The 20,885-nt window shown below is 46.8% G+C and overlaps 2 protein-coding genes across 9 annotated transcripts; both read right to left on the bottom strand.

Moving 5' to 3' along the window:
• Window positions 1–158: 158 nt before the first annotated feature.
• On the bottom strand, window positions 159–10,441 carry LOC122389915 (succinate--CoA ligase [GDP-forming] subunit beta, mitochondrial-like). Its single transcript, XM_043382412.1, has 10 exons — window positions 10,242–10,441; window positions 5,856–6,009; window positions 5,605–5,704; window positions 5,085–5,237; window positions 4,013–4,193; window positions 3,535–3,657; window positions 3,201–3,336; window positions 2,625–2,759; window positions 980–1,108; window positions 159–682 (listed from the first exon to the last, which is right to left on the bottom strand). The coding sequence occupies exons 1-10, from the start codon at window positions 10,296–10,298 to the stop codon at window positions 576–578; spliced, it is 1,275 nt and encodes a 424-aa protein (XP_043238347.1). The 5' UTR covers window positions 10,299–10,441; the 3' UTR covers window positions 159–575.
• Window positions 10,442–10,758: 317 nt separating this feature from the next.
• Window positions 10,759–19,907, bottom strand: LOC122389907 (ruvB-like 2). 8 transcript variants are annotated; one of them, XM_043382395.1, is made up of 11 exons: window positions 19,863–19,907; window positions 17,631–17,725; window positions 17,216–17,447; window positions 16,284–16,434; window positions 13,948–14,110; window positions 13,391–13,619; window positions 12,979–13,091; window positions 12,481–12,701; window positions 11,884–12,022; window positions 11,364–11,469; window positions 10,759–11,035 (listed from the first exon to the last, which is right to left on the bottom strand). In XM_043382395.1, the coding sequence occupies exons 2-11, from the start codon at window positions 17,637–17,639 to the stop codon at window positions 10,998–11,000; spliced, it is 1,401 nt and encodes a 466-aa protein (XP_043238330.1). In that variant the 5' UTR covers window positions 17,640–17,725; window positions 19,863–19,907; the 3' UTR covers window positions 10,759–10,997. The 8 variants fall into 8 exon arrangements, with proteins under 8 accessions (XP_043238330.1, XP_043238327.1, XP_043238328.1 ...); XM_043382392.1 differs by having other exon boundaries at window positions 19,859–19,898; XM_043382393.1 differs by having other exon boundaries at window positions 19,850–19,896.
• Between the last annotated feature and the right edge of the window lie 978 nt (window positions 19,908–20,885).

The raw sequence follows: 20,885 nt of genomic DNA, 5'->3' as shown, positions 1-20,885 counted from the left end.
TAAATTACAAAGCATTCTAATCCTCCCAACACAATATTTTTTTAACGGGTTAACTTAGTTCAGGCAGCGAATGCGTAGCATCAGTGTCATCATTCTGTGAATTCATCGCAAATCCACAATTTTCCATGCAATAAAACAGGCATACGTAAATAAAGATGTCCATGTTCATCGGGATATATTTGAGGCACCATTGCGGTTTAAACGCCGCACCATATCACACAATGACGTGGCCCAGTGTCTGGAATGTCACCATGTGAGAAAGTAAACTGGAAAAAATCACCAAAACGTCTCAATTACAAAGGCCTCATTCCGCTAGCACCAACAAAACAATACCATTCTGTAACACCCCTCACTATTGACATTCGCACAGAGCCGCTCGAACTCCCGGCGACGTATGGCTAAAGAGAGGCACCCATCACCGTTCCGGCGGGGAGCCCTCACACGGGGCGCACCCGGGGCGGTCACACCTCTCCCAGAGATCCCACCTGGCCGCCTCCACCACAGGACGCCAACAGGCCGGCTGCGGCACCGGCCGCTCCTGGCGCCCCGCGCCGCAGAGGCTTCTAGAGAGGCTCCTACAGACTGGCCACAGCCTTCATAGCGGCGTCATCCAGGTCGGTGGCCGTCTTGATCGGTAGCTGAGAGTCGGCCAGGATCTTGCGCGCCTCATTTACGTTTGTACCTGGGGGCAGAGAGCCATTCATTAGGTAATGGGGCTAGGAGGCTAGTTCTGTGACATGAGGCGAAGACCCACATTCACGTCTCACAATCGAAAAGCAGTTTACTATTTGCTGTTGATTGAAGCTACCTTACAAGGACGACTAACATAATGTTAAAATGGGTATGCCAGTCATTTTAATTTCAAATCAATCAACGTAAGTTAAACCTCATTCTATTCTCAGCGGCTCATCCGTAGTCAGAGCGGCAGCGCTGCCCTCCCCCTCCCCCTCCCGCCTGTCCCGCCGAGTCGGCCACCTACCCTCCAGCCGGACGACGAGCGGCAGGTCCAGACTGATGGACTTGGAGGCGTTGACGATGCCGTTGGCGATGGTGGCGCAGTTGACGATGCCGCCGAACACGTTCACCAGGATCGCCTTCACGTTCTTGTCTGTCAGTGGGACAAACATAAACACCGATAGAAATCCGAGTTTTTCATAGCCAATTTTTATCAAATTGGCCGTTTTTCAAGAGCAGGCCAGCTTATACACATGATTAAAAGGAAAGCGTCGCAAGGCCTCGTCACGTTGCGATTAGTGTGTCGGATAGTTTGGACTGAAATACTTACAAAAGAAAGCCTCTGACGCGGATCTCAACCTTTCAACCAATCCCTTTCTGAGCCTTAAGACCAGCTATAGAGAAGGAGCCTTTAACAGTAATTCTGCAACCACACACACTTTTTACATGCCCAGATAATTCACTTCAGATCGACAATACCAATCAAAAATCCACATCCAGGCACATATCAGTTCTCAGTTCTTCTCAAAGCATTTACAACGGCTATATTTTCCCGTGCCCAATCCATGCCATCAGCTGATGAGTTTCCTGCTCCGGCCGCTGAGCCGTTCTATCCCGGGTAGCCGTCCCGACCTGCCCGCCGCGGGCAACTCCCGTTCGTCCCCAACGGCTAATGATTGACCGGAGCGCCGGTGGGCGTGGGCACGGCAGGATAACGCCCCCACTAAGCCGGGCGATTGACGATCAGTGGGCACTTTGACGATCAACCCCAGGCATACGGACGTCGGCAATGCCGAACGATCGCAGCCAGCTCGGCGGGTTGTTATTACTGTATAGTGTATACGGATCACCGGATTATTTGCTTTTACAGGCTTTGGTGAGAGTAGCTTTGGAGAGCGCAGAAGGATCGTTTTCAAATGCGGACGTCTTCTTTGGAGGTTTGTTATTGTTAACAGAGTTGCATCATATTACGACCAAATCTGGCACATCCTGTTGATAGGAAAAACAAATTCAACAAACTCTCGAATCTTAAGGCCTGGCTACACTATGCGTTTTCTGCGTGCGTTTTTTGCGTGTTTGCGGGTTTTCCGTAATATCGTTTTAGAAAAAAGGTTATTATTAATTAAACTTCTTTAATATTTAGATAAAAGTTAATAAAACGTTTATGTTAATTAAAAGTTTATATGAAAAACTTATAACAAAACCGTAATGTCGTTTCATTCTAGAACGATATTCCGCAAATCACGCAAACTCGCAAAAAACGCACGCAGAAAACGCATAGTGTAGCCAGGCCTTTACAAGACTCAAAATATTCCCAACCTTACATAAAAGTTTAAAAGCACGCCGAACATTCCAACACATATTTAAGCAGTCCGACTCGGCTATACCGCGATACTTGCAATAAGGGTCAGTAAGCGACATCGAGACGTTCATTGGGCACATCCCTGCATAATAACGTCATTAAAACCGATTATCTTTGACGATGACGTTTATGCACGTTTTTGTAGGATTGAATGAAGGTCTGAACAACGCACTGAAGATCATAAGTCCACGGTCAAGTAGTAAATGAGCTCACTCAAGAGTAACAACTGACCCCGAAGAGCAGGAGGCAAACGATGACAGTGCTGAGTGTCCCACCCCTGTCACCCCTCGGCCGCCCGGCCCCGTACCGTTGGTGAGCAGCTGGAAGGCGCTCTTGACCTGCTCCTCCTGCACTCCTCCGCCACAGTCGAGGAAGTTGGCCGGCTCACCGCCGTGCAGCTTGATAATGTCCATGGTGGCCATGGCCAGGCCGGCGCCGTTCACTGTAAGGTGAGACAGACCGAGTTGATTTCACTGTAGCTAAAGTACAATGAGTTCAATGGCTGAGCCCAAAGGTACAGAGTGGTGCGTCGGTGCAAAGGTTTACACACAGTGAAAAGGTCCACACTATTAAATTTACCGCTGTTGATAAGGCAAACACTCCACTGGCGAGTAAACGTGCACTGCCGAAACAACTTATACAAACGCACTGTCACGCAAACTGCCATGAAATATTAAATGACACACACCGTCGCGACACTTAATCATTACAAGCCAGTCTGTTAATGAAAACATAATACCCAGTATCGACCCTGACACGTGCAGGTGTCTGGCGATACCGGGTATACTTCTCCCCAAGATAAGAAAACAAAATATGTCATTTCAAATAAACTATCTAAGCGATGCATGATCAGGATCGACGAAGAGGAAGTGGTGCAACTGACCGAGACAGCCGATGTTGCCGTCCATGCCGATGTAGTTGAGGTTGTGTTTGGCCGCTTCCACCTCACGCGGGTCGGACTCGCTCGAATCCTCCATGGCGAAGATCTCCTTTTGACGGAACGCCGCGTTGTCGTCGAACTGTCGGCAGCGTAACAACCCATCAGGAGACGTATATTCAATACGCACCACTATACCAGTTTCCAGTTCCACGCGGGTCTGAAGCCTCCACCTTATAACCAACACACCAAATTGAATTTCCATCCATCCAATTCCCAGGCACGGTACTTTTGCGCGACATCAAAGCGGTTTGGGGCGGACGCCGGCGGCGGCTCTGACCTGAATCTTGGCGTCTACGGCCACCACCTGTCCCTGAGGCGTCTCGATCAGCGGGTTAATCTCCACCTGGGTGGCGTCCACAGCCAAAAACAGGCGGTATAGCGCCTGGATCTCCGCGGCGGCCTGGGAAGAGGGAAGTTGTAGTGAGTAGTGCCGAGTTACAGTCATGGAGTTCTCCATTGAGACAACTCATAGGCCATAGCTATACCGAGTAGTACCGATTCACACTATACAGTCATACCCAGTCAGATTTATATTAAATCAAACAGATGCCGAGCTAGCCTTACGAAAAAATGCAAGTTATTAACTGAACCATGACGAATTTCATTGACTCTAAATTGTATTCCTGAAAAAAAAATCTCGTAAACATAACGAAATTCACTGCCCACCCGCCCACCTGACTTCACACCGACACTTCTCCACTCTACCGACCTCCCATTCCTCTCTCCGCTCCCCATCCCTCCCTCTCCCCGCCCACCTTATCCTGCAGCTCGCCGTGGAAGTTGAGGAAGGCGGCCAGGTCTCGTGCCGTCTCCTCCGTCATACCCTCGTGGATGTCGATAGGTACCGTCCGCAGCCGTTCGGGCGTCTTTTCAGCCACCTCCTCAATGTCGACACCGCCATCCGGGGAGGCAATCACCACTGGTCCGTTGTACTCTCTGGGGAGGGGGGGGGGCGAGGGGGGTCACACGAGGCACGGCGCGGGCGTTATAAGGGATAGAGAAAAGGGTCTTGGGTAGGGTGAGAAGGGGATGAAAAGTGGGAAGGGGGTGATAGAGGGAGGATTGAGACGGGTGGGTATGGAAATATAAAAGCATTGGCGAATCTGGAATGGAGAATACAGGACCTGGACCGATAATTTTTGTGTTTATGTCCATAAACAAGCTTGAACCTGTGGCTAGTAGAGCCGAGATCACATGGTAAAATTTCAGGTTGTAGGCACCAACACATGGGCAAGGAACATCCCTGTAATATACTAATGGCAGTGAAGTGCAATGCGATATAAATTTAGCATAGCTTTTACAATACAGGTCCTGAAAAACATCGATGTTTGGTGCACTGTACGTGAGCAACGAGCCAAATAAGCTTTGAGAAAAGCCAGGTGACACCAATGAGCCAAAAACATTTGCGTTGCTTTAATTTCCGGGGCCCGTACGAAGTTTGACGGCGTACGCTGTCAGCGTGGGATCAAACATGTGCATACCGCCGAGCGCGACGGAATAAATCCAGACTAAATCGGCGACTGAATAAGCAGCCGAGCAGACAGCAGCCAACAATCGAGCGTATCGTGGCTGTAAGGTGTATGAAGTGGCTCATAGATTGCTGGCTTTAAGCTGCCCTTCTTGGAGTTCAGTTGTAGTGTTCGGTTTGGTAAAATATTCGTAAAATGTTCGGTAAAAAGCTGACCCGTGACGATGTACGTATCGGGCGGAACGGTACTAATTAGATCCTGTCTTTAGGTGGTTTTCCCTGGCTTGAAAAAAACAAGGGGTTATCATATGCTCAGTAACTATCATCCTGCCCCCCCCCCCCTACAAACTCCGCCATACCTGTCCATGAGGATGCAGAAGTATGTCTCGCGGAGGATGTCCACTGATTCGGCGACCATCACCTTGCGGACCATGATGCCGTCCTTGGGCGTCTGCTTGGTGACCAGTCGGTGGCCGGCCATCGAGGAGACCAGCATCGGCACGTCACCCGCCCTGTGCAGACGCAACGTGGTTGGGAAGCGAGTCCATGGATAAGTGAGACTGGAAATCGGTAATATCGATCCTCTTCTCTTTACCGATTCCGAGCATGTCTGCTCTGGAGCTTTGCAGACACAGTGCTGACAGGATTGCAGGAAATGGTCTGGCAGTCAAAACGATAGGTTCTTTCCCAATTATCCTCTTCAGAAGTTTTCCAAACAAACACAAATCAAAGAGAAATGTCAACAATGTCAATTGAGAAATGTCAACAATATCAACAAAGAGTCAATTGATTTTAAGCACACCACTGAACAGGTACACTACCACTTTCAATGCAACTGGCATGTATGACACACGAGGAATTATTTCATCAATAACTTACTGTTTGGTCAGGTGCACACCGCCCTTGAAGCCATTGTCAAATGTGCCCTTGCCTCGGCCTCCAGCCAAAATCTGGGCTTTGATGACATACTCTGCTGGGGCTGCAAAGGAGAACAATGTCAGACTATTCATGATCTAGAATGAACTGCTCACAACAAAACAATGCCAAAGTTAAGAAGCACTCTGGTGAAAACTGGCTTTGCAGTTTGCACACTTTCTAGACTGCAGAGACTTCTGATGAAGAGCACTTACTGAAAGTCTTGACTGCTTCTTTGGCCTGCTCAGCAGACTCTGCCATTTTGAACTTTTGCACAGTGACTCCATGCTTGTCCAGAAGCTCCTTGCTCTGGTATTCAAGCAGATTCAGGTTCCTGACTGATGAGGCCAGGGGTGTGATTCCAACAAGCTGTGAAAAGGACAGGCATGAAAATTATGTAGCACAGATAAGCAACTGTTTTGGAAATGCTAGAGCGAATCACTTAAATCCATTAACTCCCAGTAAATACAAAAAAAACTTTCACTTTTAAAGGTTCAGTAAAAATATCTCGCTCTGGATGTTCATGGCATTGCAGCAAGCAACTGAAGATCCTTCAGCCTGACTGATAGTGTTGGATTCAGGGTGCATTACGAGAGAGAGAATGCTCCCTAAGAATATACAATTCTGAAAGTTTGTTAGTTTTCACTTTCCTGACAACTAAATGAAAAAAAAACTTCGAGAGGAGCTGACTACATCAATTAGGTACCAAACATCTTTCCAAATATTTATTATACATGCTGCATAAATCAGACACAGGTACCTTAAATGGCTTCAGAACGTGACTGTTTAATTAACTTTTCTGAGCATTTCAGTCCCACGCACAAGGGGGAAAAGCTCAAATTATTGAGCGCTCAAAATATTGAGCGTGTGACGTCAGAGGCTCCCATAGCCGTAATGCTGAGGGCTCAAAAAATTGAGCCGTTTCAGGAACACGTTTTACAAAAGCAACTCGCAACACCTAGGGAGAAATGGCAACACCCTAGGAGAATCATTAATGATGCAAAACAGATTAGGCTTTCATATTTTTCACTGCTCAAGCTTCAATGATTGGGGGAACACCAATTTATAGGTCGAAATCTTACGGCATACCAGGATGACTCAAAAACTGGCCAATATTTATGTCGAAATAAAAGTTATTTTTTGTCCATTCACGTTTTTTACTAGGGTTCTGTTGGAAAGAGCATTTTTCATACTACCCAAAATGATTGCGATTCAATTTCACATTACCCATATCGGAGAATATTTTTCATTTGGCGGCGCCGTTTGTTTATTTCGTCGCGACGTCTCCGGTCACGTGGTTGTCGTCGTCCTTGTGTTGAGGGTAAGTTTTTATCGTTTTAGTTGTACTTAGATGTTAAAAGGTACACTGAAAAGTTTGAATATGCTGTGATTTTAAATTTGGAAACACGTAAACGTCAATCAATTCACGTTTTCCTCGATTAGCGTGCAGATAAGTAACTGTCGACGAAAGTGGCGCCATCCGATATGATGTTTTGAAGGAAGGAGACACAACATATTTACGTGAAAATTTTTGTTTTTTAGTGGTCTAAGTGCTTCAAAGAGGCTGTGAATGTTTTCTTCACACAATTTTTCATTAGTTATGATGAGGTAAAAGGTAGTTTCAGTCTTAACTTTCATATAATTGACATTAAAACATGTGATAGTCCACTGCTATCAGTGATTGAGTACCTTGATATTTGGCATTTCTTATTAATTTGAATGTATTCTCTATCCATATGTCCTGATAGTAAGTGACAATACTCTGCCAATATGTTTCCATAGTTTTCACATTCACTTTCCAGTCCTTTACATAACATCATAATTTATAATCAACAAAACTCAACTCCATCATTACTTCACAACACTGACAGCATGACAGACTGACAGTCAACTATTGTGTGGGTGAATGCTGAAACAGGATAGCCATTTTGCTGACTGGCTCGCTCATATGAAATAAGATAAAAATGATCCTTTGTATCATTTCCATCTGGAGGATCGGAGTCAACGGAAAAGGAAGGCCACTTTCAAGCCTCAAGGTCTAGGCCGCCAGACGCCAGTCGGCAGTCACCACCAAATTTATAATCGATTAATTCATTATTATACTTTGAGACCCTTAGGTCACTGGATCAGCATCACATTTTCAGTTTCAATATAGTAAAGGTTTTTATTTGTATGATGTGAAATATTTTCCTGAATCAGAATTTAATTATCCCTAGGTACCTGGTAGAGGTTTTGGATATAATGCTTATTGTTGGTGTGCAGTCAGGATTTTTTGACAGGTCCAGATAGGGAATCCTGAGCAATTTTATAGTAAAGTGGTCTCCTTATAATCACCACACATTTTATCAAAAGCATTTGCAGAATTCATTCAATGAAGAATTTTATCAATGCTGCACCCATTTCTTAGACGACCTAGGCTGCATCTTTTTTTTAGTTCCTGTTGTATGACATATTTTCCGTTTTGTTCCACTGCATAAAGAAAAAAATCGTTTGAGATCACCAAACAGCTTTTCTTTTTCTGGCAGGTCTGCACAACCAAGCGGTCGCTGGCGAGGACGTCGGCCGTCTCTGTGGGTAAGGTCATCTGCTCAGCCTTTGTGGAGATCAGCAAGACGTCACTAAGATGAAGACTTCGCTGGAGCAGAAGCCGCTGACCCGTGTCCGATCGGGCAGGTCATGCTCGACGGCACGAGCCACAACTCGAACGACTCGGTGACATCAACAACATGGTGGAGCAGGTGAATGAGTTTGGCGACGTGTTGTGCGACTGCAAGAAGGGTTGTCTGCGTGTTCTGGCCGGCGGAGCGGCGACGCTGCGCAGTCTGTGCTGGCGGTGAGCAGCTGGCCGTGGTGACCGCGCGCGCCCACATGCGCCGACAACCTGTGCGGCTTCGACGGCCCGGGACAGCCCGATGCCGCCCACTATGCGACGCCGACCGCACGCCGCTACCTCGCAGCTGGTCTGCAACCACGCCGTCGCCGCCTGTAGCCCGATAACAAAACGGCTGTCTGATAATGCCGCGTGTTCTTTGTGATGTTGCTACTGTGATCGTTGCTACTGCTGGTCTGAGACTCGATGTTTCCATTCGTCTTTTACATGTCAAGGATTTGATAATGATAAGCTTAGTCCGAGCTTAGGTCGTTTTTATCATTTGTTATATGGCATATTTTGGATCAAAGCAGTACGACACTGCCTCCTGCTTTTGTGATGTATGCTGGCAAGACACAGGTTCCGGTCGCAGGTCACCCGGACCCGGTTCCAATGTGGTCGGGCTGGCATGCGATGATGTGATGTTGTTTTGCTCGTCTCTGTGTTCCACACTTGATGATGTTTGTGAATCTAAACCACATTGTATAGTATTTTTGTTTGTTTGCGGCCGATGGCCTTGTAAGTTGTAACCGTGGCAATACAGTTTTTCCTGCTATAATTCTCCAATATTCAAGGGTGGGTGGATATCTCTGTATTCACGTATTCCCTTCTCCCAGTACAGTCAAAGAATATCAATTACAGTATTCATACGGATTATTCAAGCCTTATATAATTATTTGAGGTGTGCCGAATCCGAAAGACCGATAAAACTACTAGCGGAAAATGTGACATGATGCCATGGGTTTGTGAAAAGTTTAGGTACCACGTAGCATTCCACTTCCTGCATTTCTGTTTCAACTCAGTTTAACGTATTTCAACGAACATAACATCAAAAATGGCAGCCAGTACCGGCTTCACCTGTCACGGAGAAAGCTCAAAAAATTGAGTGTAGATGCTGGCCGGCACTCAATTTTTTGAGCGCCAGCTGACTGTCGTCTGTCGTGGCGCTCAATTTATTGAGTATCGCGGTCCCGAACGACAAGTGACGCTCAAAAAGTTGAGCGTCTTTAGGGCATTTTCTTTCCAAAAACACCGATATAAATTATCACGGCGAGTGTTCGAGAAGAAACCTTGTTGCTCTCTCTTGCCATTGATACCTTATTTGGATACGATATTTGCCGTAGTGTGACGCTAAAGGCATTGTAAAATACCATCGTTTCGCCTATTCCTTCATAATGGGGCCCGCTCAATTTTTTGAGCGCTCAATTTTTTGAGCTTTTCCCCCTTGTGCGTGGGACTGATTTCACTGGTTCTGCCACACATGGAAATAACTTGCTGCTTCCTAATGCTACCTCAGTCTCAGCCCTCAGGTGAACAGCTTGGCCACAATATTTTCATTGATGAGAAGCCGCAGAATGAGGAATGTCAGCATGTTGATGGCATGCTAATAAATATGGCAATCAAATAGTATTCAGGTGAAAATCAGACAAGCCTCACAAGATAGCATATTTTAATCACTTCAACATTCCATCTTGATCTATGATCTACCCGGACTTATTCCAAAGTTTGACAATTAACGCGAGTAATGGAAACAATTATTCTATTCTGTGCATATCTAAGTTACGAGGATGGGATCCTCACTGTACATTTGGGTACATATTCACTAAAAAATTTCAACGAATCCGCTGAAATTAAATGGAAATTTAGCATGAAAACACTGGCTCAGTATGAGGAAGTTTGACGCTTTCCAAACAGTGAAACAGGTAGGTACACTGACGTCTCATGCACTCACCTTCCTGCCAAGTAGCCCCTTGCTGAGCATCCGCGGTAGCGCTGAAGCAGCCATCATTCGGAAATGGCTTTTAAAACAAAACAAAATATAATATTTGCTCCAAACACCGACAAAAAGGACCTGTGAAGCCTAAAAAAATAACATTAGAGACCGCCGAGAAAAAGCGGCTGCCATAAATGTCGAAAGAGCGCCATGAACACTTGGCATCAGGGCTACCAAATCCCTTCAATGGAAGTATCCCTCCAGACAAATTATCCATCGTGATCTTTTATCAATCAGTATCGTAATCAAAATATCGCCCTCAATGGATGAGGCATTATTTACGATATCACTAAAGTTGGCATCTCTCGTCCGCTAGTAGCCGCTGCTGCTTCCAAACTAAGTTGCTTGGTGGTCCATTTATGATGCGTCAGTTTCTTTGACAGATCTGACATTGAAGTCGAAGCATCCCGCCTCGACACGCTATTAATTTATAATCTGGCAATCAAGGCAGCTCAAACTCACACAAGATTCACTGTTGACGATGGAAATGCTGTATTACGGAATACAGTACGGAAAACGTTCAACAAAATACACTATCGACTCAGCCACGTTTCAGCGCGGCCGGAGGCAACAAAAACTAACGTCGCCAGCCAATGTGCGATGAATAACGGAACCACTGGGATGAGACGAGAGAATGCAACGCCGGTCGAGGTGATTGTCCAAGACAAGTCAAGTCGGCAGGCAGGCACCACAGGGCGGGGTCAGTCAAGAGCTCTATGCGGTCTCCATGGCAGCACCGTCGTCCCCGGCACCTACGAATAGAGGGACAGAGTGAGCCTCCCTAGCGGCACAGGTCGCTACTGCTGTGATAATAACGGCGTTTAGTAGCACACAGTACTGCATACGGAATAAGCCTTGGTGTCCTGCCATTTATTGGTTTAACGACTATCACTTGAAAGCAAAACAAAAAATGCAAATTTTGTCCCGTCAGCGAGAAAAAAAAAACGAATGGTTTTGAAATTGCTGAGCTCGTGGACCGTCATACATAGCACAGCTCAGATAGCAAAGAAAAATATTGTTCATTAAAAGAACTTGGTAGATGTCATAGTTGCAGTGCGATCGAGCAGCGGAAATCCGTACCGATTTCGCTGAACATGAACTGATCCTGGTAGTCCTTGAGGAACTGCGCCGACCGACTCTGGTCCAGAAACAGCGAGTAGACCCGCTTCACGTCCTCAATCTCGATCTGAAACATCGCCATAACATACGATCCGATAAAACAATTATATATTAGATGACATGTCACTCAGCGAGTCAATATCAGTTACCTCATAGCTGTTAGGATATCATTGCAGCTACAAGACATCTGAGAGTTTAAAAGAACCCCAAAAGCAAGAAACACAGGAGCCTGCGTGTATGATGTATCTTCAGGAAAACCTCGCTATTGCGGGGCCCGATTCAAAGTCTAAATAGACGATACATCTGCAAGACCGAAACTCGCCCGTCTTACCCCTCTCACAGCGAAAAAAAAATACGTTCTACGACACTCAGAGACTCCGCTTTCCATCGCTTGCTGTCCCCCCGCTCCCTCTCCCTTCCCAGCCGAACTTCTGCGGCTCCGTGACTGTCCCCCGTCCTCTGGCACCCTTCCCAGCCGTACCTCGGCGGCGCCGCGTTTGCGCGCCACCAGCGAGGCGAGTGTGATGAGTTGAATGGCGTATCGGAGCGACGTCTCCATGCCGATCCTGGTGAGCACGGTGAGAGCGTCATCCGCCATCTCACAGTCCTCCTCCTCACACCTGGGGGCCGGTGAGAAGTAACGGGTCAGCGCGACACGAGGTCAGGTCGTATCGGGTCAGCGTGACTCCACGCCTGATGACCGGTGGGAAATAAAGGGCAAGTACGAAGCTCAGGGTCGGAACTCATATCTGGTCAAGATCAGCTCACCTCACACCTGTCAACCGGATTTGTTCAGTACTAGGGAATTGCGACAAAAGGGAAAGAGGCAGCGGGAGGACAATCTCCAAGAAGCCAACCATGTTTAAGTGGTGAATTTTTGGCCTTCCATTATCTCTTAGCAATACGGCAACACCGATGCTCGTACCTTACAAGCGCACAGCCAGGCAAAAAGACCTTTGAGCGAAGGCGCTTCCTCATCCCACCAAATCTGCCTAAATCTCCACAACCAACCCACTTCAACGGAACACCATCCGCCCCATCGCCGCGTCCCTTCTCCCGTCGTCTCGCCCTGTCTGACCTGATTTTCAGGATCTGTTTGGTCTCGCTCTCCTGGTAGGGCCGGGTGGAGATGATCACAGTCCGGTCCAGCAGGTCGATGGGCACGCCGTGCGGTGAGCTGTAGTTGGTGCCGCGGATCCGCGTGATGCCCCGGTTGGTGGCCATCACCAGGATCGGAGCCATCTCGTTCTCCAGGGCGCGGTTCAGGAACGAGAAACACTCAATGTCCAGCATGTGTACCTGTGAAGGAGTGCGATGGTAGAATGGCGGACGAGGTCGGAGCAGCTTCGTTGTGTGATAGCAATGGGCAGAATAAAGGTAAGCATCTCTACAAAACAGATAAGACATTCTGACGAGTGACGACCATCCATTAAAAAGTAAAAATTTCACCATTAACTCTTATGCCCTCAGGCAGTACTGCATCACACCCTCACATTTCGTTCATCTCCCCTCAAACTCCATCCAGTCCAAGTCTCCGCCGGTCCCGGTACGCAGCTGAGCACGTCTAATGTCTCACCTCATCCACAAACAGCACCCCGGGCACGATTTCGGCCTTGCCCTCCTCGCGCCACTCTGCCACCTTGGTGTTTATTTGGTCTCGCACCTCAGACTTGATCTCACCCGTGTCACCTGAGAAGAACGGGGGTCAACACTCAACAGACACTGACAGACAAGGTCATTTGAACGCCTCGGCTGTGGTCCTCAGGCAAAACAAGACGACATTAGATTCAGCATTTGAATACCAATGAGATGAATCAGGAGTTGTGTTCATATGTAACCGTAGATGCATGCAATAATAGTTCGCCTACCTGGCTATTGTACCAAAACATCACAGCAAAATATGAAGCCACACACAACGCACGCACAGTCCAGTCTCAAACTGAGCCCTCAACTTGCTCTAAACCCATATTCTCTCTCCCAGAACCCACCAGAGAAGAGCGCCAGGAATCCCTGAGTGCGGCTGTTGATGACGTCAATCTCGTGCAGAGTGACCGTGTGCACCACCTCCTTGCGTTTCTGCAGCTCGCCCTCGGGACACTGGACGAAGCGCGTCTGGGGCGCTGTGGCGTCGTAGTCTCTGGCGCGTGTGAACGCTCGGCCCAGCTTGGTGATCTTGCCGGTGGCCTTGTCGATTGTGATGACGTCACCGGCCTGGGCCTGGGGGCGGAGTGTCAAGTGTGGTGTGAGGTGGTGTGTGGAGCTCAGCAGGGTGGGACGGGGAGTGAAATGATGGGCCATGTGGATGATGCGAAAACGAACACAAGTAGCAGTAAGATGGCGTGGAGTTGCTTTTATAGCAATGATCCTCTAACCCCCCCCCCCCAAAAAAAAAACTGACTGCATTGTACCCGCTAACAACTACAGCCAACAACGCATAACAAACAGCACCATTCAGCGTTCACCCAAGACCAACCACCCCTCCATTTCTCGCTCTCCCCTTTTCGTATCCATAACGATTCACGAGCGCTCCCTGCCTAGTGCCCACCTTCTCCTTGACGAGCGCGTCGATCATCTTTGTGCCGAGGTCGTAGATGGTCTCCATCTCAGTGGTCTTGAGGGTGAGTTTGCCGACCTTGGCGCCGGTGCCAGTGGCCGGCCGGTCCACCTGAATTTCCACCACCTCGCCCTCGATTATCTCCGTCTCCTCCCTGGCGGACGGGCGCACAGTGGGGCCGTTAACCAGTTTAGGGCGAATTTATTCGTAGCGTTGTTAATATTTCTTAATATGTTTTTCAAATGGTTTAAATGGGTATATTTAGGCATTTTGGGTCATCCCTGATGCTTTCGATATATTCGATAATCGAAAAAGCATAAACACACGATACATATGTATTGCATCACATGTTACATACATACACTTTGAACACTCTCACGACACGCCGCGCTGGTTCGACTCTGTCAGTCACTGCTGTCACTGCTGAACAGTCACTACTGCTGTGGCAGTCGTCGCTGTCGACATCACTGCTGTCGGTGCCGTCGTCACGACGTAGCTGATTCTCTCTCTCTCTCTCTTTCTCTCTCTCTCTCTCTCTCTCTCTCTCTCTCTCTCTCTCTCTCTCTCTCTCTCTCTCTCTCTCTCTCTCTCTCTCTCTCTCTCTCTCTCTCTCTCTCTCTCTCTCTCTCTCTCCCTCCCTCCCTCCCCCTCCCCCTCCCCCTCCCCCTCCCCCTCCCCCTCCCCCGGCGCTGCAGACCCAGGCTGCTGAGCAGCGGGTCGCTCGCCACGAGCAGGTAGCCCAGGAGGTCCGACATCGTGTGGATCCTCGAATCCTTGCGGGTGTGTCGAAGGCGGTACTGGCGGACCCGCTTGTGGGTAGCCTCTGCTGCTTCCTCAGACATCATACCGATCGGGAGGTGGCAAGACTCCACCACGGCCGCGGAGTGGCTCAGTAGCTTGTGCAGCGTGGTGGACATGTACCTCTCCACGTACAGCTCAGCCGTGCGGCGGCAGTACGCGGAGAGAGCGTCGATGTCCAGTCGGTGCAGACAGCTGACAGCCTGCAGCACCGTGCCGACCCGGTCGATCAGCTCCTGGTCGACGCCGGTGCAGGCCGCGAACTCGGCCGGCGAGCGGAAGGCGCGGCGGGCGGTGTTGCCTTCATTGGAGTTGCCGCTGCCTCCTGCCCGCGGCTCGTCCACGCGCAGCCCCATCCTGGTCCTGAAGGCCTCCTGCACCTCAGCCGGGTGTACGGAAAGCAGCAGTACGGGGCAGGAATGATCAGGTACCAATAATCGAAATCATCGTGGCCAAAGAGGACTTATTTCATACTCTCGAAATAGGTTGCGATACATTTGCCACCCAATGACTAGCTGACACACATCCTGACCCATAATAACAGGCTCGATGATTGGCTGCTGTAGACAGTGACATCACTCAATGGGCGGGACTAAAAACCACACGTCATTCCGGATCCTGTCGGGTCACGCACCGTCCGCCCCCAGGTCAGGTCACGGCGCGCGGCTGGGTCATGACCGAGCGGCGTGCCGTCGGTCATGTTTAAACTCGAGCTACCGGTGAGGCGAGCAAGTTCGAGCAGGAAAAAAAGGTCGGGCCAAGTAAAAAAATGCTGGCAAATTGCAATCATGCTAGATCTGACGTGGCGGCAAACGGCGGTAGTTGTTGAAATCTTCGGTTTTCATGAAACATCGTTATGAAAACGCTATGCATGTATTGGTTTGATTCTATCAGTCGTAACGTGCAGACGATAGGTCAGCCAGTATTGCAAGTTATCCTATCGTTTTTTAGAGACATTGGGAAGAACAATGGTGTATGATTTATATCAATTCAATATGTATTACACTATGTAAACTTGCGTTACAAAAGTCGCGTTCTTGCCCGCAAATCGGCAGGATATGAGAAAGCCAACAATTTGTCCACTTTGAGTAGTCAAATCACCCCCTAAAAGTTGCCATATGTGCAAAATTCAGGTGGTTTCATAAAATTCAGGCAATTTCCTATACATTCAGCCATATTTCAAGCAGATTTTCGAAAGTCACTTTCTTGATTAAATTCGCCCTAAACTGGCGCGCGGCCCGTCCGTGGGGCGGTGGAACTCGTCAGCGAAACTAGAAGGTCCCGAGTTCGAATCCAATCACTCATAGCGGCTTGCATGGATTGCCATGAATGAGATTGGGCCCACGACTGCAACTATACAATGAGTATAAAGACAAGGACAAATAATAAATAATGGAGAAGTTGGAACATAACCAATCAACGCGGTGGTTGTGAAACGTGCAAAGCAAACCCGACCCATATTTCGTCCGTCAAACTTTTCACTAAAAGCGATGCTAAATCAGAACAAATATCAACTAAGATTTTCTCACTTGATTCTCACGCCGATGGACTTGCGGAAGGCCTGCATCAGCGCCTCCGTCTTGTTCATCTCGAGACTGTAGATCTCCGATCCGGACATTGATGTGAACGGCGTGTCGGCGCCCAGAGCCTGCGCCAGGCCCATGGCCAGCGCCGTCTTACCTGAAAGCGCGAGAGGGTGAGGTAGGATCAAACGAATGTCACAAAGAGCGGAGTCTAGCCAAACAGTGAGCTACATAGGGGCAACTCCTGTAAAACAGGGAGTCATGAGAAGCTGGCTACATCAAACAGGATGGCACAAGCATGAGTTTCGACTGAATATGTCTCGATCTGGTTGGTCCGGGTCGTGTCAAACGGAAGTACGGGACGCATCCTATAGACTTGTCGTTCGTTGGGAAGGAACACCGGCTAACTGTTATGTACCTATTGAAGAAAAAAAATGGAAAAATTCAATATAACCGGGAGAAGCAATGTCAGACCCACACAAACTCAGTAAGGCCGATCAAGTGAAATACGAGTCGCATAAAAATCACGGTGGCAAAAACGGCTATCTCGTTTCGATACCTAATCCGTTGGATATTTTCGGAGTGGTTCAAATCTCCCAAAACCGTGAGAGGTGCGCCAATCGGCAGGCAGCCCAATTCCTCCCGGAGAGTTTCTGTCCCTCAGCATTCCCCGTTGCACTCGTAAAATCGTCACGGTTGAGATGGAATGAGGCGAAGCCAGGGTCGGTGCATTTTTTTCTGGAGGCGGCACATTTCGTCAGAAGCCGCACGGGTAATTTGATAAGAGACGAAGGCGGAGCAAGAAACGAAAATAAGGGTCGGAGAAAATTACACTGGGGCTGGGTTGGAGACGCAGCCGCCAGCCATCTACCGTTTTACAGTACCACATCCCTGTAACCAGCTCCCTCGCCCTCTTACCGGTGCCGCCAGTCACTCACCGGTGCCGGGCTGACCGGCGATGAGGATGGCGCGGCCGGCGATCTTGCCCTCCTGGATCATCTGCAGCACGAGGCCGGCGGCGCGGCGCGCCACCTGCTGGCCCACCATGCCCTGGGAGCTGGGCCGCGCCTCCAGCGCATCGTCCAGGCCCAGGCCGCGGATGTGCGAGTGGGCGCCGACCCGCTCCAGGCGGGTCACCTCGCGCACCTCGGCCACCTTCTGCGCCGCCGCCTGACAAACGGTCACAGACAGACAGACAGTCACACAATGGAGTTAGCACATAGTTACACCATTTACTGCATCCACCAGATGAGGACATAAGCTGATCCATCCATTCTGTGATCTCAAAACAACCAGAAACTGAAGAGAAATGTAAGGTGAGGTTCCTAGCCAAACTGTCATGTAGATACTTACAGCAGCCATTATAGAAGGCTCAGAGCTATTTTCCTCGCAAGTAGGGAATCAAAGAGGCTGTATCCAAAGAAATTGTATTAAATTTAAGATGTTTCCTGAAACAAAGGTGGGTAATCATGTTAACAGTAAGAACCATCAACCAAATAAGGGTAGCATTTATTATTGATGACCCATGCAAATTGCAAGACACCCTAAACAGGCAAAAGGTAATAATATATAGGCAATGAACAGGCAATAATTTCAAAGCAAGACAAGGCAAAAAGCATTGTGTGCCAGTTCAATGTGAATGAGGTGTAGTGTAGCAGGTTGAGCAATGAGGTATAGCCACCCAGGCTGTAGAACTTATATAGCCATAACCAAACCGAGATTCTCAGGTAGGGACTAGGGGCTTAGCATTGTCTTATTTCTAGTACCTACAAGTTACAACTACTTGTACAACTAGATTGGTAATATTACTAAGTGCTCGAGCGAGGAACATATTGAATATAATTAGATAAATAAAAGAAGTTGACCTTTTCCTCGACATCAAAAATGTAAAAAGCCGAATAATATATTTTAAAAAACGGTGAGCTTTCGGCCACTGGCCTTTATCAAACCAACGTGATAACAATGTTAAAAGACGATCCTGTGAATAATCTGTCTGCCATTTTTCAAAAACCGAAGATCGTGATATTTTAGGAAAGGCGCTACTCATAAGGGCAAACTATTTGATAGACCGATTGTCTACATAGTGTCCGATGTACGTAACATACATAATATACAATTGTACACGTAGCTGTCAAACACACATCGTATGGAAGGTATGTACACTAACGCCGATGTACATCACATACATAACAAAATAATATACACATACATATATTAATCGATTGAGTTGAAAAGGCTACACGCTCACAAGATACACATGATACAGGCGCTTAATTAATTAACGTCGTGGCCAATCATGTAAGCGCCTGTATCATGTGTATCTTGTGAGCGTGTAGCCTTTTCAACTCAATCGATTAATATATGTATGTGTATATTATTTTGTTATGTATGTGATGTACATCGGCGTTAGTGTACATACCTTCCATACGATGTGTGTTTGACAGCTACGTGTACAATTGTATATTATGTATGTTACGTACATCGGACACTAGGTATGTAGACAATCGGTCTATCAAATAGTTTGCCCTTATGAGTAGCGCCTTTCCTAAAATATCACGATCTTCGGTTTTTGAAAAATGGCAGACAGATTATTCACAGGATCGTCTTTTAACATTGTTATCACGTTGGTTTGATAAAGGCCAGTGGCCGAAAGCTCACCGTTTTTTAAAATATATTATTCGGCTTTTTACATTTTTGATGTCGAGGAAAAGGTCAACTTCTTTTATTTATCTAATTATACTTGTACAACTACTTGAAACTAACTGCCAGACAGTTTTTCCAACCACCAATCAAGTTGTTATACCAAAAAATTGACAAGACAGTTGACACTTTCATTAATGGATATTATTTTTAAGTGGAAAGCTATTCATTGAACTGTGGGGACCATAGTGAGCATCACTAATTAATATGACTCATTTACATGTCTTCACACTTTGTACTTGATGCTCATACTATAAATATTTTTCATTACCTAGTTCTAGTCCACACAGTCTGCAAAACTTCACAGTAAATCCACACCATGGGGCACACCGCACCAACTGAATGCCTCAGCAGACAGCACTGATATGATCTTAAGATTGCCATCCTTTCCAGTCTGGCCTTCCAGGTCAAGGTAACTAGCAGTGCTAGCTGCTTCCTGTGCTGAAATTGAGATATCAAGTGGAATAGCCTAAACACTGATGTGTCAGTAAAAAAATTTGGCTTTTCCTGTGAAATTCTAGAATCGGCACCAAGGATGTTCTCGCTGTGACCCCTCAATCCTCGTATAATTAATAATTTTAATCAATGAAGGGTGACAATAAAATAAAGTTATGATTCAGTGAGTAAACCTGTTTCGATACAGAGTTTGAAAGGTAATACAAATCCTACAAATATTCTATTCTAAGGCTACACATGTTTCATTCTGGTAAGGCTAAGAGCTAAATTCACCACGTCCACGCCCACACTCGCCCCCCTAAGACGAACACACACAAACAAGGTCATATGATATATAGGATATTTATAGGACATTGTCCAAATATACAAACCGACAAAAATAATAATGAAAAATCCAGGCATATGCCCATTTTTACCCAACGCACACACCCCCAATCGGCCCAAGCGCACACACGCAAGCACACACGTGCGCGCGTGTATCGATAAAGCAGCTTTCGCAAAGGGAAATTTTCGGGAAATAGAGTTGTTGCATGAAGGAATTCATGAAGTGTTGAAAAGTATAGAGCCAAATAAACATCCGATAAGACACAATTTATTGACATTTCAACAATTGTGTTTATATTTTCGATAATATGCTTATATTTCAATTATCCTTAGCTTTACCCAAGGCTATATAAACCGCTTTACCCAAGCTTTTTATCCTTAGCTTTTGACTTTACCCAAGTTTTTCACCAAACAAATTTTCTCCACCTTTCTAAAAATTTTGTTTGAGACAAATATGAGGGGCATGCGACATTTCATTATAAAGTTCACAGTGAGTTCAGTGGTGTATTTACAGCGAATATGCAATCCATAGGTTTTGGAGACGTCATTAGTAAAATAATAATAAAAAATCATTTTTCGATGCTTCAGCAGACCTTTTCTGCATTCTTTTCTTGTTCTCATTATTAAAATCATGCATAAGAATGAGAGAATTTAATCATAAATACGCAAAATGACCCAAATAGCGCTGAAACAATGCTCTATCAAAATAGCTGAAGTGCAGCTCATTGGCTTTAAGCTATGACGTCAAAAATTCACTGCTACCCAAATCAAAGTTTCTTAGCCAACTGGTACAGAGTCAAAATCTATTCTTTGTTACTACTTGGTTACTGTTTACGAGCGAATTGTAGTGTTTGTCGACTGTCGTGTATTTGTCGCGCAATTTCTCTTACATTGTCAACTTTATGTCAAAAGGAATGTGTGCAATTGCATTTTCTAGTAAAACTGAATATCTAACGTTTTGCTAACTAGGAATCATCACAACCGTCAGGTGATTTGAGCCATTAGGTATGAATGATGTGATACCTACATCATTTTAAATGCTTTAAGTTAAATCCCCTTTTTCTTTGACCAAGTGTTCCTATTTATCCATGATAAACTTCAATCAACAGAAATTTCCAAAAATGAGCC

The sequence above is a fragment of the Amphibalanus amphitrite genome, unplaced genomic scaffold, assembly GCF_019059575.1.
Source record: "Amphibalanus amphitrite isolate SeventyFive unplaced genomic scaffold, NRLGWU_Aamphi_draft 000376F_arrow, whole genome shotgun sequence".
Classification (NCBI taxonomy): Eukaryota; Metazoa; Arthropoda; class Thecostraca; order Balanomorpha; family Balanidae; genus Amphibalanus; species Amphibalanus amphitrite.
The sequence above is the reverse complement of the archived record's forward strand: the minus strand, read 5'-3'. Positions and strand labels throughout refer to the sequence as shown.